This window comes from Stegostoma tigrinum, chromosome 43 (assembly GCF_030684315.1).
Source record: "Stegostoma tigrinum isolate sSteTig4 chromosome 43, sSteTig4.hap1, whole genome shotgun sequence".
Taxonomy (NCBI): domain Eukaryota; kingdom Metazoa; phylum Chordata; class Chondrichthyes; order Orectolobiformes; family Stegostomatidae; genus Stegostoma; species Stegostoma tigrinum.
This window is the reverse complement of record NC_081396.1, coordinates 6,346,522-6,368,067: the sequence shown is the minus strand read 5'-3', so window position 1 is coordinate 6,368,067 and position 21,546 is coordinate 6,346,522. Positions and strand designations below refer to the sequence as shown.

General features: G+C 55.8%; 1 protein-coding gene across 1 annotated transcript in view; it reads right to left on the bottom strand.

The window, feature by feature from the left end:
- Window positions 1-165: 165 nt before the first annotated feature.
- The window catches only part of tep1 (telomerase-associated protein 1), a 40,683-nt gene continuing 19,302 nt past the window's right edge, over window positions 166-21,546 (bottom strand). The window contains exons 13-32 of the mRNA XM_059641820.1: window positions 21,240-21,392; window positions 20,363-20,449; window positions 18,346-18,473; window positions 18,039-18,101; window positions 17,552-17,710; window positions 15,527-15,703; window positions 14,968-15,088; window positions 14,080-14,201; window positions 13,333-13,446; window positions 12,328-12,445; window positions 11,911-12,093; window positions 10,110-10,294; window positions 6,347-6,497; window positions 5,722-5,901; window positions 4,292-4,384; window positions 3,356-3,488; window positions 2,713-2,872; window positions 1,802-1,941; window positions 1,271-1,359; window positions 166-345 (exon numbers count right to left, since the gene is read on the bottom strand). Of these exons, the coding sequence (XP_059497803.1) occupies window positions 166-345; window positions 1,271-1,359; window positions 1,802-1,941; window positions 2,713-2,872; window positions 3,356-3,488; window positions 4,292-4,384; window positions 5,722-5,901; window positions 6,347-6,497; window positions 10,110-10,294; window positions 11,911-12,093; window positions 12,328-12,445; window positions 13,333-13,446; window positions 14,080-14,201; window positions 14,968-15,088; window positions 15,527-15,703; window positions 17,552-17,710; window positions 18,039-18,101; window positions 18,346-18,473; window positions 20,363-20,449; window positions 21,240-21,392 (2,736 nt within the window). The remainder of the gene's footprint in view (window positions 346-1,270; window positions 1,360-1,801; window positions 1,942-2,712; window positions 2,873-3,355; window positions 3,489-4,291; window positions 4,385-5,721; window positions 5,902-6,346; window positions 6,498-10,109; window positions 10,295-11,910; window positions 12,094-12,327; window positions 12,446-13,332; window positions 13,447-14,079; window positions 14,202-14,967; window positions 15,089-15,526; window positions 15,704-17,551; window positions 17,711-18,038; window positions 18,102-18,345; window positions 18,474-20,362; window positions 20,450-21,239; window positions 21,393-21,546) is intronic.

Below are 21,546 nucleotides of genomic sequence, written 5' to 3'. Positions count from 1 at the left end.
GGAGTAACCCATTCCCCTCCAGCCTCATGTCGATTTGGGGGGTGTGAGGGGAGGAGGAGACAGGGCTTTGAGCGGGGGACGGGAGGGGAGTGACTCGCTGCAGGATTCCCAGACTCTGGCCTGCCCCTGTGTGCATGTGGGGCTGGTCCGCGTTCAGTTTCTGGGTCAGGCAGTGACTGTGGGGAGGGAGGGGTTTCTCAGGGTCATGAGGGGAGGATTCAAGGACTCACGGTAAAGATTGAAGGTCACGTTGAGCTGAGCTAGCAGCTTAAGTTGCAAATGCAGATGGCAGAAGTGTAGGTTGGTGAGCAGAGAGGCAAGACGGGAGAGTTGCCCACACAGGATCTAGAACGAGAGAGAGAGAAAGAATCAAACAGCATCTAGTAACAGCAAAATTGACATCACACCCATCCATCTACTCCCACTGGTCTCAATCCAGTCTTCCTCAGATACACTGTCCACAACATAGCGCTGTGGAACAGACAAGCCTAGGGGGCTCAGGTACATAATTCTTTGAAGTTTGTGTCACATGTAGACAGGAGGCAATCAGCGCGCTCGCCTTCGTCGCTCAGACCCTTCGAGTGTAGGGGTTGGGGACGTCACGTCGGTGAGGCCTCTCCTGGAGCACTGCATCCCGTCCCGGTCTCCCTGTTACAGGAAAGGGTGTTACTGAGCCGGAGAGGGGTCCGGGAGAGATTTACCGGGATGTTGCCGGGTACGGAGGGTTTGACCTACAGGGAGAGGCTGGGACATTTTACACTGGAGTGTCGGAGGGGTGACCTTATAGAAGTTTGTAAAATCTTGAGGAGTATGGATAAGATGATTGGCAGGTGTCTTTCCCCTAGGGTGGGGGGTTTTGAAAGCGAGGGGGCACATCTTTAAGGTGACAAGAAAGAAATTTAAAAAGACGAGGGGTAATTTTTTTTTTTTTTTTACACAGAGGGTGGTCCGTGTGTGGAATGAGCTTCCTGTGGAAGTAGTGGGTGTAGGGACAGTCACAGTGTTTAAAAGACATTTGGATAAGTTCATGGGTAGGGAAAGGATTGGAGGGATATAGGCCCAGGAGCAGGTGGGTGGGACTGGTTTAGTTTGGGATTAGGGTCGTTATGGACCAGTTGGGCCGAAGGGTCTGTTTCTGTGCTGCGTGACTATGTACATGTCCCAGTCTCCCACTTCCTGTTGTGTACATACAATCTCACGCGCACTCACTCTCTCTCACACAAACACACACACGCTCCAGCCTCTCCAAGGACTAAATGTCGGGCCTTACCAGATGCTGCGGAAGGTCAGAAAGCGCTTCAGGGTCACATTTAGCGAACAGTCCATTCCCCTTGGGGTCGATCAGTCTCCAGAGGTGAACTGTGGGTGAGCATGGTAACACAGGATATCAGTTCCCATTCTCTCTGTGGGAGACGGGTCTCTGAGCCAGAGACTGGTGTGCGGCTGGGAAGACGGGGCAGGGTTTGGAAGGTGGTGCATTGGTGCAGAGCAGGAGAAGGCTCGGGATGAAGACAAAGTGGATTGTAAACACTGGGAATGCCAGGAACTAACTGAGGAGGCAATGAGTCAAGCTGCTTAAGTATCAGGAGAAGGTGAGTTTGAGGGATCAGGAGAGAGAGAGGCGGCGTAGGATTGAGGGACGTGGAGAGTAAATAGGGTTTGAGGAATCCAGGGATAAATTGGGACCGAGGGAACGACGGGAGAGAAGGCAGGCCTGAGGGGGGAGGGCGACAAGAGCCTCCGCCCCCCACCGAAACCACGACAGGCGCTACATGACCGCCCGACCCCGCCCGGCACTCACCTGCCAGCAGCTGGTGGAGCTGCCTCTCATGCCTGGCATCCCTCAGATACCTCTGGCACACGGCCGCCCGCAAGAGGGCACCAGAGAGTCGGAGACGGGAGGTCGGCATCTCGGCCGGAGGGGTCCAGATCCCCAGGATGCTGTCAAAAACGGGGGAAGAGTTTCAGAGACAGAGACAAAGCGAGGGAGAGACGGGCAGAGAGAGAGAGAGAGAGAGAAAAACAGGGAGAACGTCGACACATCGCCCATCCCTGATCCGACTGCATGCCTCGTCTCGAAATCCTGAGCCGATCCCTGTGGAGCTACTCAATTTGCCGGCGCGTTTATCCCGCCGCTGTTCCCTGTCGAACCATCGTAGCTCAGAAACAGCCCTGCAGACCCATCGCCCCGCCCCGCACACCACTCCGACAAACCCTTTCGGGAAACCCGCTGGACTTCCCCGATCGCCCCCTTTCGCTCGGTACGGCCTCGGAAAATGCAAAAGGAGCTTGCCTGATGCCACCTCGTGCCCATGAAACCTACACTTCCCTCAACTTTGGGCGGTCATTCCTTTTAAGAAATGAGATTTGTCCTATTTTTAGCCCTTTTGGGGCAGCTCTCTCCCGATCACACGACCATTTGTTTCCCAACTAATCTGCAGGTGCTTTTCTTTTCCTCTCTTTAACTAAGAATTCTTTCTAAACAAAAAAAAACTTCAAAGTTTCTACTGCTTCCCTGTTTCCCGATAATTTTCCAGTCCCCTCTAAGGACAACAATCACTTTAGCCACTCTCCTACTTTCAGTGCTCTCTATCGATAGAATCTCTTCCCGGGGTCCCACAGCTCTAATCCTTCCAACGTCTCTGAAAATTAGGCACGATTTCACCCTTCCCCACGGCCGCCGATCCCTCCAAAAGTCAACAAGCTCCTCACCTCCGGAGGCTACGCATCAGCCGGGCGAAGGAGGCCATGGGGACAGGCCTGCGTGGCTTCTCGGCCTCTTCCATCACTTCCTCCCAACTGGGCGAGGCACTTCCTGTGGGCAGCCCACGGCTCGTGCACAGAACACAGTAAAGGTCTCGCTCCCTCAAGCCTGCGGGACAGCAACGTCAGAGAGAAACACCAGGTTCAACACTCCCAGGGAGGGTTAGGCACTGCCTCGTCACCATGGGCATCTAGTCAAAACTAACCCCCAGACACCAAAGATAAAGCACAAACCTCAATGATTGTGGACAGAATAGTGTAGAGGGAGCTTCACTCTGTCCCTAACACTGTGCTGTCCCTGTCTCTGGGTGTGTTTGAAGGGGGCTGGGCACAGAGTAGAGGATGCTTTACTCTGTATCAAACCCCGTTTTGGCCCTGTCCCTCGGAGTGTTTGATGGGGGACAGCATAGAGGGAGCTTTACCCTGTATCTAACCCCGTTCTGGCCCTGTCCCTGAGAGTGTTTGATGGGTGGGGGGGGGGGGGGGGGGGGGCGGTGACAGTGTAGAGGAAGCTTTACCCTGTCTCTGACCCCGTGCCGTTCCCAGCCTGAGTGAATGACTGCCGCCTGTTCTCCATCTGTCTATGCTGTACCTTTCGTGCTGACGTAGAGCGCACCGAGGGCAACAGTCACCACATCCTGCCCCTGCTCCCGCTCCAGGCAGCCCAGAGCGTGCTGGATGAGCCCGCGCAGGGTCGGCGGCAGAGCGCGGATCTGGTCCGACACCTGGAAAAAAGGGAGAGGAGGGATTCATGAGCGGCCTTGGTCGGTGGGCGGGTGGGTGCGAGGTGATAGGTGAGCGAAGGCACGAGAAGAAAACGCGGGGAGGCGAGCGATCCTGGCCCGGACGGGAACCAGGAACCAGGAACGAGGGAAAGACAGACAGTGACAAGGAGAGGGGGCATGATCCATGCTCCATACCCAACCATCCTCCTCCGGAACCCCTCAGCCCCAGTCTTTCTGGGAATGAGCTTATCCCAGACCGGATTCAAGGGTCAGGGGTTACCGGCCACACACACCCGCTCCCGTTCAGGGGAAGCGTCTGTGCAAATCTTTTCTTCTTTATTTACTAATGAGGTGGGCGTACTGTCCCACCCTTTCTTGGCAGAGAGGTCCCTTCCTTTGCGCAGACGCAGTGCCCCACCACACCGTCAGCCCTTCGGTGGACACGTGGGCTGGCTCCCCCATCTTTGTAAGGGGCAAAGCTCTGCTGAGAATATGTAGCCACCATTTTTCTGGGGGGGCAACACTCCATAGAGAATGCGTAGCCACCATCTTTCTGAGGGGCAACCTCCATAGAGAATGCATTGCCACCATCTTTGACATGGGGGCGAAAGGTCATAGCCCTGCCAAGGCAGGGGATGGATGAAAGGTCCCATCAGGGAAACTGACCCATCAGGGAGAGGTCAAAGGTCAGATGGACCCATCTGGGAGGTGAAAGGTCACATAGATCCATCTGGAAAGAGAGGGGGGAGGGGTAGGGCGATGGGGACGGGGATGCAAGGTCACATGGCTCCACACACACACACCTTTTCAAAAACCCCGAACTCTCGCAGATCGTCGCTGGCTAGCTTCAGGAAGAGAGGATTGTGGGATTCCTTCTTCATCACCAGTTGCCTCATCTGGACCCAGACAGAGAGAGAGAGAGAGAGAGAGAGAGAGAGAGAGAGAGAGAGAGAGAGAGAGAGAGAGCATTTACATAGCGCCTTGCACTGTCTGGCTTTGGTGGGGGGGGATGCTACACTGGAGGAGGAAGGGAGAGAGAAATCAGTCCCTTCATTCCCTCATCGCCCCACAATCTTGGGAGGACATCCACGCACAGGAAGGTCCCGCACAATACCTATCCCCCACCTTTTACTGGCGGCGGGCAGGTCCCTTCCTTTCCACAGACACAGTGCCCCACCACACCGTCAGCCCTTTGGTGGATACATGGGCTGGTTCCCCCATCTTTGTAAGGGGCAAAGCTCCACTGAAAAATGTATAGCCACCATCTTTCTGGGAGGCAACGCTCCATCGAGAATGTATAGCCACCATCTTTCTGGGGGGGGCAACACGCCATAGAGAATATTAGCCACCATCTTTCTGGGGGGGGCAAGGCTCCATTCATAATGCGTAGCCTTGTGGAATACAACCCCCCACAACCTTCAGAAGGTCATCCAATTGATTATTCTCTCTGGGCAGATTCCCCGCATCCACTGCTCTCTTCCCAACCCCACTCTTCATGGAAAAGCAGTGGCAGGATCTTTCCTGTCCAGGAAAAAATTTGGACAAGGAACCTCTGTTTAGCAATTCCGCCCCCACCCCCCCTCACTGTGCAGTGCTCCGTCAGGGCCAGCAAGAGGGGCATGGGGTGGGGAGGGGGCATGGGGTGGGGAGAGAGCATTCATGCCTCAAGTCCACCACGATTCCTCCTCCAAACAGAAGGGAGGCAGTAATGAGATGGGGGTAAGACCAAAGGACCTCAGGGCGAGGGGGCTGGGAAATACTTTGGGGTGAGGCAGAGCGTAGTACGAGAAGAATGGATCCGGAGGGCCAAGGATGTCCGCAGCTTTGAACAACGGTTCAAGTGTAGCTCACAGACGGACTGGCACCGCAGTCGCAGACCGACGGAGCTTCAGTGGGTGAAGGACACCCGATTACTTGCCAGCAAGGCTGTGCCAGGCTTGCGGGCAGCTGAGGTGGTGAACAAGAAGCCCTTCCACTGGCTCCGGGGCGGTCTTTCCCTTCGCCAGTCGGTTCACCAGCCACCCTGTGCCCTTCGCAAACTGGTAAAAGCGTGAGGGAGCAGTGTTCTGACCAGCGTGGGAATCTCAGCGCTCCTAGGAAAAGAACTGCTTTCCCTCCCTCCGTAGCACCCACATTTTCTTTTCCGTCCTGTACATGTCCATGTGCAAGCACGTGTACAGGGGCTCATAAAGGATGAGATTCGCAGCAAACAGAGTGAAATGCCAACCCTCACCTGGTTGTTGAAGGCTGATTCCTCCAGCTTCTTCCCAAAGATGGCCAGGTAGCGGCGGACGATCTCCGAGCGATCCAGAGGCTCCAGGGGCCCAAGGTGGACGGGCACGAGCCCCTTACGCGTGGCCAAGGCCTGGTGCAAGGGGGAGTCCTCCGTAACGCTCAGCACCAGCGTCACCCTCTGGGGCAGAGAAGAGATGACAGGATGTTGGGAGGGGAGGTGCTCAGAGAACCGGCCTGGAGACAGTCGGGTTCGCGGGGGAGGCTTTCTCACACATGCATGGACACGCAGACCGTGCAACGGAAGCAGAGGGAGAAAGGGGAGAAACAGAAGGACAGAGGGGCAAATGGAGAGAGAGAGAGAGAGAGAGACGTAGAACGAGAGAGAGAGAGAGAGAGAGAGAGAGACGTAGAACGAGAGAGAGAGAGAGAGAGAGAGAGAGAGAGAGAGAGAGAGAGAGAGAGAGAACGAGAGAGAGAGACAGAGTGAAACACGCAGAGGAAGAACGAGAGAGAGGCGCAGGAGACAGAGCGAGGAGAGTGTGGTATGGAGAGGGAAACACGTAAAGCATCAGGGAGTCAAATGGATGGGTTTGGATTCAGAATCACATCTCACGGATCCTCACATGTGGCACAGTCTCGGGGATCCAGTCCGACGTTCGCTGGTTATTTCGGGTCTGGATGCAGTCGGCACCATCGACGAGTAAGATCAAGTGTCCGCGCGGGTGTCGGTGTGCAAAATTCTCCAGGAGAGAGTGAAACTCCAGCACAAGGCCCCTGGAGGGAGAGACAGTCAGTAATCCTCACGCTGCTGAATAAACAGTGACCCTGTACAGTCACACAGTCAGTAACCCGTACCCTGCTACATAAACAGTGACCCTGTACAGTCACACAGTCAGTAATCCTTACCCTGCTGAATAAACAGTGACCCAGTACAGTCACACAGTCAGTAATCCTTACCCTGCTGAATAAACAGTGACCCTGTACAGTCACACAGTCAGTAATCCTCACCCTGCTGCATAAACAGTGACCCTGTACAGTCACACAGTCAGTAACCCTTACCCTGCTGAATAAACAGTGACCCTGTACAGTCACATAGTCAGTAACCCTTACCCTGCTGAAAAAACAGTGACCCCGTACAGTCACACAGTCAGTAACCCTTACCCTGCTGCATGTACAGTGACCCAGTACAGTCACACAGTCAGTAACCCTTACCCTGCTGAATAAACAGTGACCCAGTACAGTCACACAGTCAGTAACCCTTACCCTGCTGAATAAACAGTGACCCAGTACAGTCACACAGTCAGTAACCCTTACCCTGCTGCAGAAACAGTGACCCTGTACAGTCACACAGTCAGTAACCCTTACCCTGCTGAAAAAACAGTGACCCCGTACAGTCACACAGTCAGTAACCCTTACCCTGCTGAATAAACAGTGACCCCGTACAGTCACACAGTCAGTAACCCTTACCCTGCTGAATAAACAGTGACCCAGTACAGTCACACAGTCAGTAACCCTTACCCTGCTGAATAAACAGTGACCCTGTACAGTCACACAGTCAGTAATCCTTACCCTGCTGAATAAACAGTGACCCTGTACAGTCACACAGTCAGTAACCCTTACCCTGCTGAATAAACAGTGACCCTGTACAGTCACACAGTCAGTAACCCTTACCCTGCTGCATAAACAGTGACCCTGTACAGTAACATAGTCAGTAACCCTTACCCTGCTGAATAAACAGTGACCCTGTACAGTCACACAGTCAGTAATCCTTACCCTGCTGAATAAACAGTGACCCTGTACAGTCACACAGTCAGTAATCCTTATCCTGCTGAAAAAACAGTGACCCTGTACAGTCACACAGTCAGTGACCCTTACCCTGCTGCATGTACAGTGACCCAGTACAGTCACACAGTCAGTAACCCTTACCCTGCTGCATGTACAGTGACCCTGTACAGTCACACAGTCAGTAACCCTTACCCTGCTGAATAAACAGTGACCCTGTACAGTCACAGTCAGTAACCCTTACCCTGCTGAATAAACAGTGACCCCGTACAGTCACACAGTCAGTAATCCTTACCCTGCTGAATAAACAGTGACCCTGTACAGTCACACAGTCAGTAACCCTTACCCTGCTGAATAAACAGTGACCCTGTACAGTCACACAGTCAGTAATCCTTACCCTGCTGAATAAACAGTGACCCTGTACAGTCACACAGTCAGTAATCCTTACCCTGCTGCATAAACAGTGACCCAGTACAGTCACACAGACAGTAACCCTTATCCTGCTGAATAAACAGTGACCCAGTACAGTCACACAGTCAGTAACCCTTACCCTGCTGAATAAACAGTGACCCTGTACAGCCACAGTCAGTAACCCTTACCCTGCTGAATAAACAGTGACCCAGTACAGCCACAGTCAGTAACCCTTATCCTGCTGAATAAACAGTGACCCTGTACAGTCACACAGTTAGTAACCCTTACCCTGCTGAATAAACAGTGACCCTGTACAGTCACACAGTCAGTAACCCTTACCCTGCTGAATAAACAGTGACCCTGTACAGTCACACAGTCAGTAACCCTTACCCTGCTGAATAAACAGTGACCCAGTACAGCCACAGTCAGTAACCCTTACCCTGCTGCATAAACAGTGACCCTGTACAGTCACACAGTCAGTAATCCTTACCCTGCTGAATAAACAGTGACCCAGTACAGTCACACAGTCAGTAATCCTTACCCTGCTGCATAAACAGTGACCCTGTACAGTCACACAGTCAGTAATCCTTACCCTGCTGCATAAACAGTGACCCAGTACAGTCACACAGTCAGTAATCCTTACCCTGCTGAATAAACAGTGACCCTGTACAGTCACACAGTCAGTAACCCTTACCCTGCTGAATAAACAGTGACCCAGTACAGTCACACAGTCAGTAACCCTTACCCTGCTGAATAAACAGTGACCCTGTACAGTCACAGTCAGTAACCCTTACCCTGCTGCATAAACAGTGACCCTGTACAGTCACATAGTCAGTAATCCTTACCCTGCTGAATAAACAGTGACCCCGTCCAGCCACACAGTCAGTAACCCTTACCCTGCTGCATAAACAGTGACCCTGTACAGTCACACAGTCAGTAACCCTTACCCTGCTGAATAAACAGTGACCCTGTACAGTCACACAGTCAGTAATCCTTACCCTGCTGCATAAACAGTGACCCAGTACAGTCACACAGACAGTAACCCTTATCCTGCTGAATAAACAGTGACCCAGTACAGTCACACAGTCAGTAACCCTTACCCTGCTGAATAAACAGTGACCCTGTACAGTCACACAGTCAGTAACCCTTACCCTGCTGAAAAAACAGTGACCCCGTACAGTCACACAGTCAGTAATCCTTACCCTGCTGCATAAACAGTGACCCTGTACAGTCACATAGTCAGTAATCCTTACCCTGCTGAATAAACAGTGACCCTGTACAGTCACACAGTCAGTAACCCTTACCCTGCTGCATAAACAGTGACCCCGTCCAGCCACACAGTCAGTAACCCTTATCCTGCTGAATAAACAGTGACCCAGTACAGCCACAGTCAGTAACCCTTACCCTGCTGCATAAACAGTGACCCTGTACAGTCACACAGTCAGTAACCCTTACCCTGCTGAATAAACAGTGACCCTGTACAGTCACATAGTCAGTAATCCTTACCCTGCTGCATAAACAGTGACCCAGTACAGTCACACAGTCAGTAATCCTTACCCTGCTGCATAAACAGTGACCCCGTACAGTCACACAGTCAGTAACCCTTACCCTGCTGCATAAACAGTGACCCTGTACAGTCACACAGTCAGTAACCCTTATCCTGCTGAATAAACAGTGACCCTGTACAGTCACATAGTCAGTAATCCTTACCCTGCTGAATAAACAGTGACCCCGTCCAGCCACACAGTCAGTAACCCTTACCCTGCTGCATAAACAGTGACCCTGTACAGTCACACAGTCAGTAACCCTTACCCTGCTGCATAAACAGTGACCCTGTACAGTCACACAGTCAGTAATCCTTACCCTGCTGAATAAACAGTGACCCTGTACAGTCACATAGTCAGTAATCCTTACCCTGCTGCATAAACAGTGACCCCGTCCAGCCACACAGTCAGTAACCCTTATCCTGCTGAATAAACAGTGACCCAGTACAGCCACAGTCAGTAACCCTTACCCTGCTGCATAAACAGTGACCCTGTACAGTCACACAGTCAGTAACCCTTATCCTGCTGAATAAACAGTGACCCTGTACAGTCACACAGTTAGTAACCCTTACCCTGCTGAATAAACAGTGACCCTGTACAGTCAGTCACCCCGACCCGGTCGACTACAACAGAACGGTGTAGCCCTCACCTGTAACTCTGCGGCAGAGGCTCATGTCTGTCTTTCAGCTGCGCTGTCAGTAACCGGCACAGGCGATGGAGCGTGCCGGCTGCGTCTGTGGCTGTCTCGGTGGCCCCTGTGAAGTGGAACAGGAGGTGGCTCCGCCCCGGGCTGTGCTCCACGCTGCCCCCCGAGAGCAGGGTGATGAGACTGGCCTAGGGGAGCGGAAGGACAGCGGCTCAGGTGGTGGGAGAGGGGGAGGAGAAGAAGAGTCAGCAAAGGGAGTGAGCTCTTCCCCCCGCCAGCGGCCCACGCGCAAGATGGGTGGGGAGGGGGATTTGGGAATCACCGTGGGGAGCAAGATCCGAGCTCTCACGTTGTCCTAACCATCACCACACCCCTTTCGTGACCGTCTCTCCCTCCCTCACGTCGAGTCGCCCAGCACAGAACTGACCATTCGCTCCATTGGATCCAGCGACTCTAGAGTCAAAAACATAAACATACAAAAACCTACCCCCACCCCTCCCAACAAAACAGGAATCGCCAGAAAAGCTCAGCAGCGTCTGTGAACAGAAATCCGAGTTCACATTTCAGATCGGGTGACCCCTTCCTCAGAACTGGAACTGCACAAAAACAGACCCTTTGGCCCAACACATCCGTGCCGACCCAGATCATAAATTAATCGAATCCCATTGGCCAGCATTCGGCCCCCTATCCCTCTAAACCCTTCCTATCCACGTCACCATCCAGACGCCTTTTAAATGCAGTAACTGTACCGGCTCCCACCTACTTCCGCTGGCAGCTCATTCCACACACCCTCTGCCGGAAAAAAAGTTACCCCTCAGGTCCCTTTTAAACCTTTCCCCTCTCACCTTAAACCTCCACCCCTCTAGTTGTGGACTCGCCCCTACCCCGGGGGTAGGGGGAACCTTGTCTATTCACCCCTATATCTATGCCCCTCACAATTCTATAAACCTCCCCTGGTTGTTTTGTAAGATCAGCCCTGATTCCCCGGGAGCATGGGTCTGAGGGAGAGGGAGACAGCGACAGCGAGAGGGAGACAGCGAGAGGGAGACAGCGAGAGGGAGACAGCGAGAGGGAGACAGCGAGAGGGAGACAGCGAGAGGGAGACAGCGAGAGGGAGACAGCGAGAGGGAGACAGCGAGAGGGAGAGAGGGATGGTGGCAGAGAGGGAGGGAGGGAGGGGGATAGATAAGAGAGAAGCAGGGAGGGTGTTCCCACTGAGAAGTGAAACTCGAACGAGGGGGCAGAGCCTCGAAATAAGACGGGGGGGGGGGGGGGGGGGGGGGGGCGAGCGGATTCAGGGCTGAGTTGAGGAGAAACATCTTCACCCAGAGTTGGGAATCTGTGGGATTCTCTGCCCCAGTGACGCAGTTGAGGCTACTTCACAGCATGATTTTAAGGCAAAGGTAGATTAATAAACAGTAAAGGGATTATGGGCGATGGTGAGCGGAGCTGAGTCCGTGAGAAAGATCAGTCGCGATCTTACTGAATGGCTCAGCAGGCTTGAGGAGGGGGTGGCCGGCCCACTCCTGTTGCTGGCCCTTATATCTTCCCCTCAAAAACAAAGTCTGGCCACAGCAACCAGGAGAGGCCCTGCCTACTCCGCGCGGGAATGGGCCCGCAGGGGACTCCAGGCTGAAACTTCGCGGGGTCCCACAAAGGGGACGACAGCAGACACGTCCGAGAGCAGCCAGGGTTTTGGTAGGGGGGGGGAGAAGAGACCACCGCCAGGGGACGCTCACTCGTGACGGGCCCCCACCCCCCCCGACCTTTGACCTGCGCCAACAAGACTCCAGCCGCTCCTCACCATGAAGGCCGTCTTCCCCTGGCCATGCTTGCCGTGGACGACCAACAGGCCGCCCGCCCGCCTGTCCCGGATGGACAGGGCCGTCCCCTCCAGCTGCCGGAGGCGTCCGTGATGCTGCCGGGCCTGCGCCTCCCGGAAGGCCCCCTGGAAGGCGTCTTCGTCGGGCGCCGGGCTGCAGTCCGCCTGTAGGGAGACACATACACAAATGCACAGTCGGAGGAGGAGGAAGACAGGCATACACATGGGCATAAACCCACGCGAGCGCGCGATGCCTTGCCTTTGGTGAGGAAGCACGCACCCCCACCCCCCCCCCACGACAATGCACAGCAAAATCCCACCACGAATTGCGCTCCCGACAGAAACGGGCTGCCCGGTGGCCTGGCTGTACTTTTGGGTGCGAGGGACTGACTGACTGACCTGGCAGTATTGAGAGACGATAGCCTTCCATAGCCTGTCGAGCACGCTCGTCCCAAACTCCTCCAGCCCCTTCAGGAAGGGTCTCCCCGAGACGTCGGCCCCCAGCTCGCTGCGGTAGCTGGACGGGAGAGGCCAGAGATTAGCATGGGGCGAATGGGGGGGGGGGCGCGGGCACAAGACAGGTTGCGGGGGGGGGGGGAGAAGAGAGAGAGAGAGAGAGAGAGAGAGAGAGAAGGGAGAGAGGGGAGCGAGGTGCAGAGGGGAAAGGGTGTGGGGGGAGGAGAAGAGAGAGGAAAGGGTGGTAGTGTGGGGGGAGGGGGAGAGAGAGGGGAAAGGGTGTGGGGGGGAAGAGAGAGGGGAAAGGGTGTGGGGGGGGGGGGAAGAGAGAGGGGAAAGGGTGTGGGGGGGAAGAGAGAGGGGAAAGGGTGTGGGGGGGAAGAGAGAGGGGAAAGGGTGTGGGGGGGGGGAAGAGAGAGGGGAAAGGGTGTGGGGGGGGGAAGAGAGAGGGGAAAGGGTGTGGGGGGGGAAGAGAGAGGGGAAAGGGTGTGGGGGGGGGAAGAGAGAGGGGAAAGGGTGTGGGGGGGGAAGAGAGAGGGGAAAGGGTGTGGGGGGGGGAAGAGAGAGGGGAAAGGGTGTGGGGGGGGAAGAGAGAGGGGAAAGGGTGTGGGGGGGGAAGAGAGAGGGGAAAGGGTGTGGGGGGGGGAAGAGAGAGGGGAAAGGGTGTGGGGGGGGAAGAGAGAGGGGAAAGGGTGTGGGGGGGGAAGAGAGAGGGGAAAGGGTGTGGGGGGGGAAGAGAGAGGGGAAAGGGTGTGGGGGGGGAAGAGAGAGGGGAAAGGGTGTGGGGGGGGAAGAGAGAGGGGAAAGGGTGTGGGGGGGGAAGAGAGAGGGGAAAGGGTGTGGGGGGGGAAGAGAGAGGGGAAAGGGTGTGGGGGGGGGGGGAAGAGAGAGGGGAAAGGGTGGATGGCCCGGGGACAGTCACAGACAGGAACGCTGAGGGGAGCTCACTTTTCCAGCACTAGCAGCCCAGCCTCCTTCACGTGGCCCTTCAGATGGGTGACCCTTGTTCTCGCTTCCTCTGACTCGGAGGCAAAATCCGACATCCATGTCTCTGGGAGGGACCTGGGCCAAGACAGGGAATAGGAGCTCATCAGTGATAACAAACACAGCCAGCTCCAGGTCAAACTGCAGAACTCTCATCCCAATGGACCCAAACCCCCTTCCCGTTTGCTCACATCGCACACAATCCCAATGGACCCAAACCCCCTTCCCGTTCACTCCCATCAGACACAATCCCAGTGGACCCAAACCCCCTTCCCGTTTGCTCACATCGCACACAATCCCAATGGACCCAAACCCCCTTCCCGTTCACTCCCATCAGACACAATCCCAATGGACCCAAACCCCCTTCCCGTTTGCTCACATCGCACACAATCCCAATGGACCCAAACCCCCTTCCCGTTCACTCCCATCAGACACAATCCCAATGGACCCAAACCCTCTTCCCCTTCACTCTCATCGGACACAATCCCAACAGACCCAAACCCCCTTCCCGTTCACTCCCATCAGTCACAATCCCAACGGATCCAAACCTCCCCCTTCCCAGACAGTGGCATTGGGGACTTCCTTTGCAATTTGACCTCCAGGGTGAGAGATGGCGCTGTGACAGGGATAGTGGGAGAAACCCAGTGGGTGGGCCACATCCACCTGGAGAACGGCGTTCCCGTCCCGGCTGATCTCGGAATCACCTCCTACCTCAGCACGGCCGGATCTCTGGTGTAGAAAAAAGCGTGTTCGCTAGGAGAATTGTCATGAAGACGCAAAAACTGCATGATTTCCAATTCCGTGATGGAACGGTTTCTCGGATACGATTTCACCTGGAGGGAGAGCACGGGGTTAGATACAGGGTAAAGCTCCCTCTACACAGTCCCACACCCCTGCACCCAATTACACACCCCCAGGGACAGGGGCAGCATGGGGTTAGATACAGAGTAAAGCTCCCTCTACACTGCTTCCCCACCCCCAGGGACAGGGACAGCACGGGGTTGGAGAGCTGATACTTGTGGTGACCTCAGTTCCGAATCAGAGGCGCCTCTTGGACAGGGGCAGCCTCTTGTGGTCACCTTGGAGAAGCGTGGGGCTTCCCTTGCTATCGTCCAGGGGCCCAGAATTTCATTGACACAACCTTCCTAAATTCCTGATTCTGAAACCCTCGCTTCGTCACCTCCGGACTCTCCCCGATCCCTGCCCTGCTTCGGCCGAGGGGTATCACTGGGACCCTGCAGTCATCGCAGGCACTACGCAAATGCAAATCTATCTTGAGATTTCAGTGGGATGTAGTGAGAGTGTGAATCAGGGTGTGGCGGGATCAGCGTGTGGGGTGGGGGGATGGTATGTGGGGGTGCTGGCATGTTGGGGGAACGGAGGCTGGGTGGCATGTGCAGCGGGGGAGGGTAGAATGTGGGGGCGCGGCGCGTGGTGGGGGGTGTGGTGTATGGGGGGAGGGCAGCGCATGGGATGGGAGGGTGTTGCGCAGGGAGGAGGGTGGCGCATGGCGTGTAGCATGTGTGGGGGGGGGGGGCGCGTGTGGGGGCAAGGATGTGGTCGATTAGGGCACAGGTCCAGGACAGTGCAGCTCCTTACCCACTCAAACTGAGGCAGGTCCGGCAGCGGGTACTCAGAGAGGATCTGTCCGTACCTCTCACCCAGGATCCCGACAAAAAGCTGGCAGCGGGACACCTCGGTGAGGCACAGCTCCAACTGCCTGTGACCGAGAGGGAAGCGGAGAATTATTGTCCAGCAAGGGGAGAGGGAGTGGGAGGGAGAGGAAGGTAGTGGGGTAAGGAGGAGGCGGCAGAGGGAGGGAGGAGGGAGAGGGAGGAGACGGAGGTGGGGGGTAAGAGGAAGGGGAGATTCAGAGGGAGAGGGGCAAGACAGAGAAGGAGGCGGGGGGTATGAGGAAGGGGAGATTCAGAGGGAGAGGGGCGAGACAGAGAGAGGGAGGGGCGAGACAGAGAGAGGGAGGGTGACTGACTGAGTGAGGGAGCGAGACACAGAGATAGAGAGAGGGGTGACTGACTGAGTGAGGGAGCAAGACACAGAGACAGAGAGAGGGAGGGTGTTGATGGGCTATCGGCTGGTTACAGCGGTCAGCATGTTGTTTTGAATCGGGTAAAACCTGCCCATTTGAGCCAGCGCTGACCTGTTGCTGCGGGATTCCTCCTCTGTAATGCCCCAGCGCAGATCCACCTCCTCCACCCGGACAAAATGGCGGGCAGCTCGAGCCCGGAGCTCAGGGAAGACGGAGCGGATGAGGAGATCCCGCTCGGAACACATGTCCCGGAAGGTGGAGGACACAAAGACTCTGACGGTTCTCCACCTGCAGGAGAGGCAGGGAATAGCTCAGCAGGAGGGTTGTGGGAGGAGACACAGTCGGGGTCCCTTCCCTCTCACCCTCCCCCACTTCCCCCTTCCCTACCCCCTCCCCTACCCGCTCTCCATCACCTCCCCCTTCCCAACACCCTCTCCATCACCTCCCCCTTCCCCACATCCCCCTTCCCCACCTTTTCAATAACCTCCCCCTCCCTCTCTGCCCACCTCCCCCTCCCTCTCTCCGCCGCCTCCCCTTTTCGTAATCCCTCTGCCTGCCTCCCTGCCTGACCCTCTCCCCCACCTCCCGCTTTCATACCCTCTCTCCCCGCCTCCCCCTTCCCTACACCCTCCCCCACCTCTTCCTTCCCTACACCCTCCCCCACCTCTTCCTTCCCGACACCCTCCCCTCCATCTCCCGCTCCCACCCCACTTCTATCCCCCTTCGCAATACATTTCGTGAAGGGTTTGTTGGGATATGGGCCAGAAGTAGGGAGGTGGGGCCAGTTTCAGAATCTGTTAGTGAGGGGGAAGGAGCTGTTCTTAAATCTGTTAGTGAGGGGGAAGGAGCCGTTCTTAAATCTGTTAGTGAGGGGGAAGGAGCTGTTCTTAAATCTGTTAGTGAGGGGGAAGGAGCCGTTCTTAAATCTGTTAGTGAGTAGGAAGGAGCCGTTATTATATCTGTTAGTGAGGGGGGAAGGAGCCGTTCTTAAATCTGTTAGTGAGGGGGAAGGAGCCGTTCTTAAATCTGTTAGTGAGTAGGAAGGAGCCGTTATTATATCTGTTAGTGAGGGGGGAAGGAGCTGTTCTTCAATCTGTTAGTGAGGGGGAAGGAGCCGTTCTTAAATCTGTTAGTGAGGGGGAAGGAGCCGTTCTTAAATCTGTTAGTGAGTAGGAAGGAGCCGTTATTATATCTGTTAGTGAGGGGGGAAGGAGCTGTTCTTCAATCTGTTAGTGAGGGGGAAGGAGCCGTTCTTCAATCTGTTAGTGAGGGGGAAGGAGCCGTTCTTAAATCTGTTAGTGAGGGGGAAGGAGCCGTTCTTCAATCTGTTAGTGAGGGGGAAGGAGCTGTTCTTAAATCTGTTAGTGAGGGGGAAGGAGCCGTTCTTCAATCTGTTAGTGATGGGGAAGGAGCTGTTCTTCAATCTGTTAGTGAGGGGGAAGGAGCCGTTATTATATCTGTTAGTGAGGGGGAAGGAGCCGTTCTTCAATCTGTTAGTGACGGGGAAGGAGCTGTTCTTCAATCTGTTAGTGACGGGGAAGGAGCTGTTCTTAAATCTGTTAGTGAGGGGGAAGGAGCCATTATTATATCTGTTAGTGAGGGGGAAGGAGCTGTTCTTCAATCTGTTAGTGACGGGGAAGGAGCCGTTCTTAAATCTGTTAGTGACGGGGAAGGAGCCGTTCTTAAATCTGTTAGTGAGGGGGAAGGAGCCATTCTTAAATCTGTTAGTGAGGGGGAAGGAGCCGTTCTTAAATCTGTTAGTGAGGGGGAAGGAGCTGTTCTTAAATCTGTTAGTGAGGGGGAAGGAGCTGTTCTTAAATCTGTTAGTGAAAGGGAAGGAGCCATTATTATATCTGTTAGTGAGGGGGAAGGAGCCGTTATTATATCTGTTAGTGAGGGGGAAGGAGCTGTTCTTAAATCTGTTAGTGAGGGGGAAGGAGCCGTTCTTAAATCTGTTAGTGAGGGGGAAGGAGCTGTTCTTAAATCTGTTAGTGAGGGGGAAGGAGCTGTTCTTAAATCTGTTAGTGAGGGGGAAGGAGCCGTTATTATATCTGTTAGTGAGGGGGAAGGAGCTGTTCTTAAATCTGTTAGTGAGGGGGAAGGAGCTGTTCTTAAATTTGTTCGTACTGCACCCACCTGAGTGTTGGAGTCTGCAGCAGAGGGTTCGAGGCCATTGGTTCGACCAGCTTCCTCCTCTTCCTTCCCCTGTCCCCCCGGGCCCTTGGCAGCTGGAAGACTTCATCGATGCCCTCCACATGCTCCAGGAGACGTGCAGAGCCACGCTCGCACAGAAACCTACAGCCAACAGGCACACGGTCAGCTTTAACAACAACACAATTCCCTTCCAACCACGGTGTCAAACACTCCCAGGGACAGCACGGGGTTAGAGACACAGTAAAGCTCCCTCTACACTGGCCCCCCCATCAAACACACCCAGGGACAGGGACAGCACAGGGTTAGATACAGGGTAAAGTTCGCTCTACACTGCTCCCCCCCATCAAACACATCCCAGGGTCAGCACCGGATCAGATAGAGAGTAAAGCTTCCTCTACACTGTCACCCCCATCAAACCCTCCCAGGACAGAGCATGGCCTGCCTCTCTTCCCCCCCACCTTGCGCTTACCGTAAGATCTGTTCGCTGTAACCGCCCAAAATCACATCTTTGCTGTCCGCCTCGTCTTCGATGCTGAAAGAGGAAACGCGAGGCCTTTTCAAAATAAAAAAAAATTTACCGGGAGAAGGAAGGTCGGGGGTGGGGGCGGTGCGGAATAAGGAAAGAAAATACCAAAACAAAATCCAACAAGGACTGCGTTCAGGGCTGGGGTCGGCATTTACCGTCAGCGCCAACCCAACCCTCAGACGTTGGTCCCCCCGCGCGTTGCCCGCGGCTGCGGGGCCTGCTCCGCCAGGCCCTACAGGCCGTTGCCTACCTGCAGTGAAAGGCTGACATCTGCACCAGGACGAAGAGGGTGTCGGGGTTGACGTGGTAACGGTAGAGCTGTACGGCCTCCTTGATGTTGTAATTGTAAAAGCAGTCAAGCTGGAAGATGGTGTCGATCTACGAGCGGAAAAAGCACAGGAGGGTTTTGCGGGGTCGGGCGGGCGGTCGAAGTGAGAACCAAGCACCGTGAGGGGCAACGGGGAAACCCGTCTCCCACCCCAATCGCGCCCGGGGGCCTTGGCTGAATGCAGTAGGCCTCAGGCTGCGGCCTACCATTCAGGGTTGATGGCTCCCTTCACCCCTCCCCAAACTTTCACCCACATTACCCGATCCCTCGAAATCCTCCCTATCCACGTCCCCATCCAGATGCCTTTTACATGTTGCAACTGTACCGGCCCCCACCCACTTCCTCTGGCAGCTCCTTCCATGCACGCACCACCCTCTGTGTAGAAAAAGTTGCCACTCAGGTCCCTTTTCCCCATCCCACCTTAAACCTACACCCCTCTAGTTCTGGGCTCCCCTACCCCTGGGAGAAAAGCTATTCACCCCTATCCATGCCCCTCCTGATGTTATAAACCTCTATAATGCTCCCCCCTCCTCAGTCCCCGACGCTCCGGGGAAAACAGCCCCGGCCTCTCCCTGTAGCTTAAACCGTCCCACATCCCTGTAACTCTTATCCGAACCCTTTCACACCATCCTCCCTACAGCAGGGAGACCAGAGCTGAATGCATTAAGCCACATTACCAGTTGACTAATACCAACAAGACATGGGAGCAGAAGTCGGCCATTCAGCCCATCTGGATGCTCTGCCCATCGATGTTTCTCCTCAGCTCCCACTTTCCTGCCTCTTGCTCCTCGATTGCCTTCCTGATTAAAAATGTCTCTCTATCGCAGCCTTCAATACCATAGATGACCCAGCCCCGACAGGAACCCCCTCTGCGCTAAAGAATTCCACAGATTCACTCCCCCACTCCCTCGGAGAGACGCGAAATCCCTCCCCATTCTCCGTCTTCAGTGGGCGCCCCCCTCGCTCCGAGATGATGCCCCCTCTGGGTCCTGGACTCTCCCACACAGGGGAATAACAACCCCTCCCCATTTCCCCCTGTCAGGTCCACCCCCCCGAGGTTCTTGTCTGTTTCAACAAGGTCGCCCCTCATTCCTCTAAACCCCGATGAGTACAGGCCCGATCGACTCCCCCCCACTCCTTGTCAGGCAGTCCCTCCCTCCCCAGGATCAGCTGAGTGAACCTTATCTCAGGCCCCTCTCCTTCCTGGAAACTCCAGTGACGACAGGCCTAACCTATGTCACCTCTGACCCTTAAAAATGGCCCCCTCTGGGTTTGTTCATTTCATTTTATTCCCTTTCCTGATTCGCGGGATGAGTGGGGGGGCTTGGCTGGTAGTTACTGCCCCAGAGGGCAGCTCAGAGTCAACCACATAGGCCCGGACCAGGTAAGGATGGCAGTTTCCCTCCCCAAAGGGCTTTAGTGAACCAGATGGATTCGAACCCAGGTCCCCAGAACATCAGCCGGGTCTCGGGACGAGCAGCCCAGCGATAACACCACTAGGCCATCGCCCAGTCAGTGGGCACTGCCCAATCAAATCGGGTTGCCAAGCAGCCCGTGGTTACAGATTTGGCACTGTCGCGCGATCCCCAACAGAACGGGCCGCCCACCTTTCTTCCAGCCGTCGGGAGCTCTCGCTTGATCCCAGCTCCCGGCCGGGAGGAGACGCACGGGATTGGAGGGGGCACAACAAAGATGGCCGACCAGGGTGAGCTAGGCTGCCAATCCACGCTGGGTGGCGGAAGGTGGCATCGTGAGCGAGGGGTGCACAAGTCCGCTCGGGCCTCCCGTATCCCTCTCACCGTCCAGGGGGCCGGCACGAGCGCAGGCTGCCAACACCGCCCCCGCGCGCGCCCCCCCCCCACCAATACCCAAACCCCAGGCAGTTACAGGCGCCGGTTCGCCGCACCGTCCCACCGGCTCCTGGCGCAGCGCATCGTACCGGCGTGTGATTCTGTATGCAGTCCATCATAAAGGCAACCGTCCCCGAGGGTCCATCAAAGGAGGCGCTCTCGGATTCTTGCAGGCTCTGTGGGAGACGGAGAAGGGAGCAGGTCACGGAGTGCAGAGGGTGGCGGGGGGGGGGGGGGGGGGGGGGGGACCGTGAAGGAGGCCGAGGTGCGGGGAAGAGGGCGGAGGGTGGGAGATGGGGATGAGGGAGGCGGTGGTGAAGGAATTGGGGGGAGATGGGGTCAGATGGGGACACAAGGTTAGATGAGGAAGGGGGGGCCGCGGGCGGGCAAGGCAGCGGTGGGGGGAGGGCGGCGGGTGGGAGAGGCAGCGAGGTGGGGAGTGGGAGAGAGACAGACAGCGAGTGGAGGCGGAAGAGACAGACAGCGAGACGGGGCGGGGGAGAGAGGGAGAGAGAGAGACAGACGGTGGGGGGGGGGGGGGCGGGAGAGAGAGACAGACAACGAGAGGAGGTGGGGGAGAGAGAGAGAGAGAGAGAGAGAGAGAGAGGAGGTGGGAGAGAGAGAGACAGGGTGGGAGAGAGACAGACAGGGAGAGGGGGCGGACAGCAGGGGTTAGAGACAGCGTGTGCGAGAGAGTGAATGACGGGAAACTGAAGGAAGCCAGCTTCCAATGCCACACCAAGTGCCTGCACAGCTCAGGGACATCCGAAATCCGATCCCTGTTGGCAGAGAACCCCGTCTGGTAGGGAAAGCCTCAGTCCCCTCCTGCGGAAGATCTCTCTCTCTCTCTCTCATATACAGGCCGGTCTTCGCCAAGGAGATAAAATTCCTCCACCCCAGCCCCCAGGGCCACATGCTGAGGGACAAACCGTCTCCCTCGTGTACCCCAGCTTGGGGAGCACTCACCTTCGCCTCCTGCAGGACTCGGTCCACATTGCTGAGCACCGTGCCGCTCTCCAGCTGGATCTCCCGGTAGGTGTCGTTGTTGAAGAGGATGAGCTGGGCATGCTCACTGACGTGATGGGCCATCAGGGCCAGCAGAATGGCCACGTCCAGGATCTGGGGAAGGGGACATTTGTGGGTGGTGTTGGGTGATCGGGAGGGAGAACGTGGGGCAGGGGGAAGAGGGAGAAAGGTCAGCGGGCTCCAGCACGTGTCCTTGCCAGACACAGGAGGTGTCGGCCATTCAACCCGTCAAGTCTGCTCCCCCGAT